The sequence below is a fragment of the Castor canadensis genome, chromosome 1, assembly GCF_047511655.1.
Source record: "Castor canadensis chromosome 1, mCasCan1.hap1v2, whole genome shotgun sequence".
NCBI lineage: Eukaryota > Metazoa > Chordata > Mammalia > Rodentia > Castoridae > Castor > Castor canadensis.
In genome coordinates this window covers 25,329,557-25,340,086 of record NC_133386.1, presented here as the reverse complement: position 1 = coordinate 25,340,086, position 10,530 = coordinate 25,329,557, and the positions used below count along the sequence as shown (strand labels likewise).

General features: G+C 39.5%; 1 protein-coding gene across 1 annotated transcript in view; it reads right to left on the bottom strand.

Annotated features, from left to right (window-relative positions):
• Window positions 1-6,584: 6,584 nt before the first annotated feature.
• Txlnb (taxilin beta) overlaps window positions 6,585-10,530 on the bottom strand; it is a 48,557-nt gene continuing 44,611 nt past the window's right edge. Inside the window, exon 10 of the mRNA XM_020174478.2 lies at window positions 6,585-9,757. Within this exon, the coding sequence (XP_020030067.2) occupies window positions 9,002-9,757 (756 nt within the window). The 3' untranslated portion in view covers window positions 6,585-9,001. The remainder of the gene's footprint in view (window positions 9,758-10,530) is intronic.

The window sequence follows — 10,530 nt, the reverse complement described above, 5'->3', positions numbered from 1 at the left end:
TTTCTTCACTTGCTGCTGCATGCAGGCTCTCTTTAAACTGTGGTTGGTGGAATTGCAGCAGAAAGAACCAAGAGTTAAAATGAAAACTTCTGGTCAATTTGGGCACACTGGACTGGAGGGCTTCAGTGCTTGCGAATTCCCAGATTACATCTGAATAAATGCAATGTGGTTATCTTGAAGAAAACTTCTTCATGACAGTCAAATGGACTCTTGCCTCTCTTTCAATCAGGCTGCTGGCCTCTAACTCCCTTTTCTCTAGAAATTAAACTAAATAGTGTCATCAAGTGTTCTGCTGCCATAGGTGCAGCCCTGAGGCTGGGACTGAGGGAGGAGTGGGACTCTGTAATGGACAGACCAAGGGACAGGGTGAGAGGGGTGGTGTGGGGTTGAGATAGATCCATCCAGAATGTATGTATCTTGGGCAAAGAGCTTCCTTTAGGGAAGAGATGTGGGAAGGCAAGAGACATACACACATGCTCTTTACTAAGTATTTTCAGTGTTTCAAGTTAGAAAAAGAAGTTTAAATGCTGCCAAATTGCCCTTTGAAAGAGCTCTTACAAGTGGGCAAGAAAAAGATGACTCAATTCTGTACTAATAGTTTATAAATGTGCTCATTTGCCTTAATTCTTAATATCAGAAATTATCAACATTTGAAGTTTTGTCAGTCTAATGAACAAAAGCAATAGTATCTCATTATTTTTAAAACTTTATTTTTACTAGTAAAATATGATGTATGCATGTGTTCTTATGAGTTTCATTCCTTTAACTTCTTTTTGACGCTATTGGGGTTTGAACTCAGGACTCTAGGCCTGCGAGGCAGGTACTCTACCACTTGAGCCACACCCAATATTTCATTATTTTATTCATATGTCTCATATTTTTTGGTCATTTGTATTTCTTGTATGAATTGCCCATTCACATCTCATACCGAGGCATACACGTGGGAGTGGGGCACACTGGCAGCAGGATCCCCTCGGGCAAGGAGAATAGCTTTACCATTGGAATCAATTAAGGTTGTCAGGCATGATTAAAAAGCAGACTGGCTGGTAGTCAGTTTTATAACTATTTTAATCTTCTGTAGACAATGTACCCCACCCCCAGTTCCTGGTTCCCCTGTCTCTGCACACCTCTGATCAGTTATTTGCTTTTTTTTTTTAATGTTTTACACTATTTCTGTTTGTATTCTGGACATTATTGTTTTGATGTATTTATTGCGACTATATTCTCTGTTCTTGTCTTTTAATTCATGTTTGCTTGTTCTGCTTCCCTTAACTTTTGAAGATCATCAGTTGACTTATATGGCAGGCAATTAATTTGTTATAAAAAGCTCTCACTCTCCTTCCTATGGGCATTGCTCTAAATTACTCCCCAAATGAATTAGAGAGTTTCTTGATCAGTTTGTTAATAATGGGCAAGGGAGCAGCCAGATGGTCTAGCTCTGACAGCTCAGCTAGTCAATACCAGATATTTTGGGAGATGAATCGTATCACAGCAAAAAATCTCTCTGCACAAAGAATGAGTCATTGGCATGACTGATTGGCTGGCAGGATTTGCAATCGACTAGTTTACTACCTTCAGACTCACTGATTAAAGCACAAATGGATGGAACACCATTTCTCTTTGGTTTTTAGTTCTGGGAAAGATTCTTAATATTTAGGAGTTTGGTTTCAGCTGGATGATAGTGTGGCAGAGGTAAAGGACACTGCAATTCTGGCCTCATGGATGTCACCCTGGTAAGGAACAGTGACCATGTGAGGAGCTCTTCTCTAAGTTAGAAACCAGAATGAAGTCAACCTGTTTCCTATTAGTCTTGTGCTCCTGCTCCAGCTATAGGTGTTTGTGAGGAATAGCTTGGGGAGTTTCTCAAGACGTACTCATTGCCTTCCTGGGGATGGGAGTTGTGAGTCATGGTGGCTGTCACCTTGGGCTAGTGGTATGTGCAATTATTTCAGAAACAGCTGCCACTGCACTTGTAGCCTCCCCCACCTACCTGTTTGTTCAGAAGTCAGAACATTAGCCAACAAAACCCCAACCAAATAAACCTCACCCCCTAAAAACAAAAGTGAGCTCTGTGACATTGTAAAGCAAGGAGGATTAATTGAGCAAACACAAGTCTGCTAAACGTGAGCCTATGAAAAACCAGTTAGCCACGTAACTAAAATCATATCTACAGAGTTTTAGCTTTTCAGTTCCCAGCCCTGACACACACACACACATTGTAAAGTCACACACAAGTACACACACACATACATAGGCTCGCATCAATTTATTATGCATAAATGCAGTCACATACAGTCATACACATTCACACAGCACTGCACACATACAACACACTTGCACAAAGTAACACATACTCATCCATACCCTCACACACAAGCATGCAGTCACGCATACATATATTCACACACAAATATCCACACATATACTTCATAAAACTTGCTTTCCTAACCAGGCACCCATCCTTTTTCACTTGGTGATCTGGGTATCATTTTTAATAAAAATGTTCCTGGAGGTCTCCTTCCTGTTTTTTTTAGTTGCTGAACACATAGATTGAGGGAGCAGCATAGTCTCTTCCAGCCCTTCCCTATTACCGAGCTCCCAGTGGAATAGTGGGTGTCTCCAGGCCTGAATCAGATGATGAGGTACAGAGAAGGTTGAGTACAGGTGGTCCTGAAACCCTTCCTGTAGCCTTCTTACAACTATCACCTCAGGGACCGGCACAGAAACTCACATATAGGAGGCCCTTAATATATGTTGGATAAATCCTTAGTCCTTCCTTTGTCTGATTTTTAAATTTAAATTTTTTTATTAGGTTATTTCCCTTGCCTGGCTTAGAGGTGCCCCCAGGCAATGCACAGGTGTGTTAGAATAAAACCCTACTTGGAGGGAGGAAAATTCGACTTACCTTCATACACCTGAGGTAATCAGAGACACTAAAATCCTCAGACATTATCTAGTCCAAGACTCTCATTTTATAGATAAGTGAAAAGAAGCCCAGAAATGTTAGTAATTTCTCCAAAGTCATCCAGATAGTTGGGAGCAGACCAAAGATTACAGATTCAATAGTCTTCATTCTTAGGCTAGTGCTGGCCTGGATTAGCCTTGTAATTTTATCCCAGGAATAACTCCTTGAAAAGAATGTTAAGAAAACAAGTGAGTTGAACTTGGATTTCTTTACGCAGAACATGACAGTCATGTGATTGTGAGGGATCATGCTGGGCAGAGCATTTAGTAAATCTGGCCTATGATAGTGTACTTGATGGCACTCCCACTGAGTGTCTATTTAACCCCATGACTGTAGAAGTGATGAAAAGTACCCCTATTGTACTACTTCTACAAATTTAAAATCTGACTTTCGATTTTCTTAGTCTGGGTCTCTGTATACTCTGTTTGTTGTATCTGTCTGGTAGATATAATAGAGAAATCTTACATTCACAATGGTTTTTAGTCTTACTTGACAGGTATGATATGATAGAGACAATGCTGGTGACCATGACTTCACTCAAACAGAACTGACTGTCCCATCAGTTTTGAAGAATTTACATCTGTTTTAGAACTTTGACCTTTACTAAGCCAGTGCTACGATTTATAGTATTATCTTTCTTGTCACTTCATAAACAAGAGTTTGACTTTTTTCTCTTGTTTTGTTGTTTACTTATATTTTATTTGTATTTCTCTAGAGTTGGGTTTCTAATTTTTATTTTTTTGAGCTGTGTTACATAATCATGTGTCATAGACTTCCATGCATATGCCACAGGCTATGAAATTTGAAAATACAATGTAAATACTCAAATCTGATAGCTATGAATAGCTATTACTCTCATTTGAACTATTACACCCTGCCTAAAAGAGAAACTAACATAATGTTAAATTAAAAAAAGACAGTCAGATAATTCAAAATACTATTACATAATGAATGTTAATACTGCTTAAATTAGGGTGATGGAATTGTGGGTCTCGTCTCTATTTTCTAAATGTTTTATAATGTAATTTTATTTTTACATGGAAAAGAATGCACTTGTTATTTTAAAGGAAAGCAAACAAGAAGAAGGACAATAAAGCAACAGCAATGAAAAATGTGTTTTTCGCACATTTGTAAAATTCCTCAGCCTTGGAGAGATAGTGTTGACGTATACTACTATCATAATGGCTCTCGCCTCGATCTCTAGTCTACTTTCACAAAAGGTTCATCAATTTTTTCATGCCTCTTCCTTTTCTTGTTCTTAATAGTCTTCAGGGTTTATCTTTTAAGTTTTCCTTTTAAATAATAACTACCAGATTGAAAGTCTTTTTCTCCCTCTTTCTGCCTTTCCTGCTCTTAACACATATTTTTTTTGGCTTAACTTTTATGGTGGTTTTCATGTTACTTGATATAAAATGTCACCAATTGATTCTTCTGAAATAATGAGCTTTAGACATAGACATGTTTTTGTTATGACATGAAGCAACTGTGCACTATAATACATTACTTGAAGTTTCAGTAGCATAATCACTGGTGTTAATAGAAATCTTGGGCTTGAAGAGGGACTTGAGTTTGGATTTAGCCAAGCTTGATTGTCCTGTTGAAGTGATTTATCCATTTTATCCACTGGTAAAATGAAACAGCTTCTGTGGATAATTTCTGTGCCATGGATCAATGACCTTCTAGGCTTATTTCGCTAGATAGATGTTTCTATGAAATGTCCTTACACACAAACCAATTGTTTTTTATAGTTTTTCTTTGGTAGGAAAGATAATACTAAGTAACTTCTTAAAATATTGGTTAAAGACTCACCTACAGGAACAGAAGTAAACTGGGGTCAAGTTTTACACGTGTCTTTGTGCTGTGTGGATGTGCCTACATTCTCACACACATACAACAGGAACTGGCATTCATAGAATGTCTATCAGAGGATACCATCAAGGAGACTTAACCTCAGATATTAAAGATTCAACTTAATAGGGTGAAGAAAGACTTCATTTCTGTCATGTGAAAATTTCTATTCTAATTGAGTGTCCTCATGGTTGATCTAATGGAAACTTTAATTTTCAGGTTCTGGAGTACAATTATTTACTTTGGGAGAATTTAATCCTAACAATCTACCTGCCTCTTAAATCCTCCTCCATCAATTTTGTATTTTCCTTTAGCAAATTCTTTATATTTTGAATTATTTAATTTTTTCTAAATACTGTATTTAACTTCAGGTTGCCAAGGAATGGGCTGAGGAAATTTCCCTAAAATGATATCTCCTGTCCCTTGTGAATCTTACTGAAAAGCAGCATCAGTTTTACAATGAATGCCTGTTAACTTTTATAATCTCAGAAAGGGGCTATTTACGAATGTGTAGGGGTTGGGATGTAACTCAGTGGCAGAGTGCTTGCCTAGTGTACATGAGGCCCTGGGTTTAATCCCCAGCAACACACACACACACACATGCACACCATACACATACCATACCACACAAATGTGTATCTCCAAGGGCAAGTCTAACCTTTTCCCCCATTCTTGCTAACAAATCCTTATTTCAAAGCATGTTGGGTTGAAGGAGCCCCCTCCAGATCAATATGGACTAAGAAAACAGAATAATTAAGAGACATAACAGCTGGGCTTTTCCAGGTCTTGTTAGAGAAAAGTTTTGGCGCAGTCAGGAGAACTGGACAGAGAAAAATGAGTCAATATCTTCTACATTTCCTACCTTAGTACTTCTGAGAAGACACATGGCAGAGAAACTATGGGGCCACAATCTCATGGGAGACTGGTCCTGAAATAAAAACGTGTTGTCCACCAGTGGCTGGATGGCCAGGCAGAGGACTCTGAGTTTTTTGTTTTCTCATTAACCCTGGTGTCTCAGTCTGTTTTCTGTTGTTATGGCAAAAAACCTGAGTCTGGGTATTGTAAAGATCAGAGGTGTATTTGGCTCACAGTTCTGGAGACTGCAAAGTCTAAGAGCATGGTGCCCAAGCCAATTGGCATCTGCTGAGGGCCTTTATGCTGCACTGTAACATGGCAGAATAGGGATCACAGGAAACACTTCCAGCTAGCTCAGGTCTCTCTTCCTCTTCTTATGAAGCCACTGATGCCATGAAAGGCATGGGATTCTTCTGTCATGGCCTCATCTAACCCTAATTACTTTCCAAAGGCCTGACCTCCAAATATTATTAATGGGAATTTGGGGATTGTTTCCAACACTTAAAATTTGGGGAGACACGTTCAAACCCTAGCACTTGGGCATTCTGTTGCTACCCTTGCTTTTTTTGTAGGTTTCAATGACTTTTTTTTTTGAGGTGGGTGGTACTGGGGTTTGAATTCAGAGCCTCATTCTTGCTAGGCAGGCATGCTACCACTTGAGCCACCTCACCAGCTCTGTTTTGTGTTGGGAATTTTTGAGATAGGGTCTTGCTGAACTATCTGCCGGGGCTGGCTTCCAACCATAGTCCTCCTGATCTCTGCCTCTGGAGTGACTCTTCATGCATTCTGCTCAGAGACCAAAAATTCAACTGACAATAGAATAAGACCATAATTTTGGTTAGGTATTGTTGAAACGCTGAAGTAACAAAAAAGAAAAACAAATTAAAATTAAATAAATAAAACCACTACAAGAAAATTTGGGAAGAGAAGTACTCTCTTTAATTGATGAGTCAATTATGTTATTTAATTTAGAAAGTACCAACAGTGCTAGTGTTTCTAGAAAGATCTGACATCTCTAAAAATAGTTACATGAACTCAGTAAAGAGTCGAAATTTCTTTGCTTTCAGATCTTATGAGTTACTGTTATAATTAGTAAGGCCAAATTTCTAACACAAAGGACTATAATAAAACATTCTTTGAATATTAAAATAACTCTCCCAAAGCCTATATTAAGCTTTACAAATTTCAGGCAAGTTATTTTGTCTGAAGCTCTGCTGAAGATAAACATAGCAGTGAGTAACGTGTTGCAATGAGAGCCTTTTGGATAAAAGTAATGAACTTTGGGTGTTTGAATATTTGATTTGTTGGATTTGGGCACATCTCCTGTTTCTCTTGTTAAACATTCAGACTGAGACTTTACTATGATTATCTAATCTTGCTCTATTCTTGGAAGTTCAGCTTCTGTAAATAGAGGGAAAGAAGACCCTCCTGGATTGTTATGGTGAGTATTTGGCTCTGAATTAAATGAATGTTTAATTTTCAGTAATGTTGAATTTGGCTGGATACCCCTATGGTTATAATATTTTAAGCCTTTAAAAACACATGAGTTTTCAAATAGTGACATGGCTGTTTCCTGATTTTTTTCCTCCTGACTAGCATTTTTGTTTTTATCCTCACTGTGTACTTCAAACAAATTTTATGCACTTTACCATTCTTGTAACATATGGCTGCTGCTTACAGCTCTTTGTGTGCCTTGGTAAACAGCCACATGCAACATTGAAGAATGATTTCCTGGATGAATAGTTAAGAATCTTGCTTTTATTCATTTTTCTGCATGGGTTCAGCTTCTTAATGTAGAGTTGGGTTAGACATTTTTTTCATTCCTCTCTCTGTCTCTCTCCATCTTTCTCTCCCTTCCATACCGTTTTGCTCTAGCTAGACTAATTTATGCTGTCAGTACTATTAAAGGTTCTTGTCAAGCAATGATAATGTAATACTTATGTAGAAAATCCCAGGTGTTTCTAGCTTTTTCCTTCTCTTGAGTCCTCACCTGTTTTTCAACATTTTGAGTAGAGACTTATTTGTTTTTTACTTTATCTTCTGACCTGTAGAAAATCTCTCAAAGCAGAAGATGTGTTGGTTTGTAAGCCTCATCACTCATATTGAGACCCTGTGTGGATTTCTGTTTTGGAAAAATAACAGCTTTATTTAATATTAATTGAGCTGAGGGCCAGGTGTAATTTCCTGCTACAAAGGAGAGAATTTTGAAGGAAGGAAGGAAGTTAGGTGTGGGAATGCAGACTGGGGAAGAGACAGCGAGAGGTGAATATTCTGTTGGGGAACATCAGTAGCAGAGGAGACAGGGACCATGTGTGCCTCAATCTTCAATCCCTAGCTCCCTTTCCTGCTTCCAGCCCTTTCTTCACAGGCAGAAAGTGGACTGCCTCCTGACATGGGGCAGGGTTGTGAGAAGCTGGCTGAGGAGTGTAGGAGAAGTAGCTGGGATAGGGAAGCCATCTACAACTGATTCTTTCCTTTGCTGTTTAGGACCTTTCATGGTCATCTTTGTGTCATGCTGTTTCACAGACTTGCAATCTAACACAATTGCTCTCCTGTCATTTGCTCAATCGGTTGAATTTATTGATCTCATATTGGGTTACTTATTTTTGCCCAATGTAGTGATGGTCTAAATATTCTCATTCTGAATCTACTTCTCGCGCATAGGGTGTTAGTCTACTGCAGTTCCAAGTGCAAGTAAGAGATAACTTTTTGATTAGTATCTTAATATCTTGCACAGAGAAAAATCCATAAGGGATGAGAGAAATATATGTATAATATATAAATATATATGTGTATATAAAATGTACACATGTGTGGATAAGTATACATATGTAGATTTGTACATGTCCACATGAATATACTGTATACTAATATAAGTAAACACATATACATATATATATATATATATATATAGTTAAAATGAAACCTGGACATCCACTAATTAATTATTATGGAGCTTATTGAGATGTTTGTAGAAATAAATATAAGATCACATTGTCATTATATATTACAGTATTACTATATATTGCAGCAACACCAAATGTAGTTACTGCTGGTTAAATTGAATCAAGTACCATCTTAATGGAAAAGCAATATAAATTTGCTATTGGTATCTTTTGCTACCAGTTGGGAAAATTATACTATCACTCAGTGGTAAACAGAAAAGCGCCACCTCAGTTATAAATTGAGAATGAAGAACAAAGGCTGAATGTGCTCTGTATAACGTTTAAAAAGTCTTCATCATAACTCTTGCATTTGACATCTCTTTCAGAGATAGTCTGCTATGATAAAGATGCAAAGTCAGGAGAGCAGCGGCCAAAGGCATGATGCTGCTTAGTCCACTCCTTCCAGATTGGTGTCAGCCACTTTGGGCAGCTGGGGCCTGGGAGAGGGCCCCGGGGGCAGCTCCTCTGAGGCTGTGGATGGAGGCTGTTCCCTAAGCTCACATCCAGCCTCCCCCACTGCAACTTGCTCACTTGCTGGGGGTGGTGGAGGGGGACCATTTGCCTCCACCTGGACTAAGGAGGCCTGGCCTGGGGAGTGTAGGGTATGGCTGGAAGCTTGTGTCCCAGTGGGCAGACCCTGGCCCTGGAGCTCAGCTCCTGACCCTATGGGGAGATTACTGGCTTCAGGGGAAGGTGCGGCCACATGGCTCCCTCCAGCCTCAGCCTGAGGAGCTGGGAGAGGCAGGGGACTCTCTGAAGCCTGGGAAGGGATCTGAGGGGGTTGTTGGGGTTCCTGTAGGTCAGGGTCATGCTCACCCTGAGGATAGCCCAGTTCTGGTTGTATTTCTTGGGACTGGTTGAGGGTGGACTCTGGATGGTGAATTACCATGAAGGCCGTGGCCAGGTTTCTCACAGCGTCCTCAACCCTGCTAACCTCCTCTGCATCCACCTCTTTATCCTCAGAGATGTTTGACTCTGACTCTTCATCCGAGCCATGCTGACTTTGGTTGTCCTTTTCAGGAGTTTTTGCTTCTCTGATTTTTTTGTAGAGTTCGGTTCTCTCCTCTTGTAATGCACGACAGAGCTTCTCTAGCCTCCCAATTTTCATCACGTAGCACTCATATTCTTTAGCTCTCAGTGCTTTCTGTATTGGAACACACACGACATGAAAAACAAAATTTCCAAGATGCTCTCAGGAGACAAAACCGTTTGTCCCAGTGTTTGACTCCTGGGCTCTGGGACCTGGCCTCGGAGCACTATCTGAATAGACACTTGAGGGGCAGGGGTTTTGTAATTACAAAAATGTTTTTATTGTTGTGCTGGGCAGGGGTACATTGTGGCATTTACAAAAGTTTTTATAACGTATCAAATTTACCAGAGTTTAGTTCACCCCCTCCCCCATTCTCCTTTATCCCCCTCTCCCCCAAAGGGAAGAAGGGACATGGCTTTTTTTTGCATCATGTGTTTGTTTGACTCTGGTAAGAATTTTAATTGCCACAGATTGTTCTCTGGGAAAGAAAGATGGCAGGAGCCCAGAGCCTCTTCAGTCTTTAAGTAGATGAATTTTCCGCCTTGAAGACTTGAAAGGTGTAGACAAAAGCTTATGAAGAAATGAATGAGATGGGTCGGGACATCTCCCTCAGCAGTGCCTTCTGGGTTCTTTAGTTAGACTCTGCATTCTAATCCAAGCACCCATTTGATTTATACTGATGAGCAGTAGCATATGTCTTTGGAATTGGTTGCAATTTGGGACGAATTGTTACAACAGTAATTATAACCATAGAAACTCACCACACACTAATTCATTATGCTAACTGCTTAAACTACTCACTTCTGTTCTCTAGAAATCTCACTCCTACTCATCTCATTCCTTACCCTCTACTTTGAGTTACTCCACCTTTAAGACCTTTTTCGACT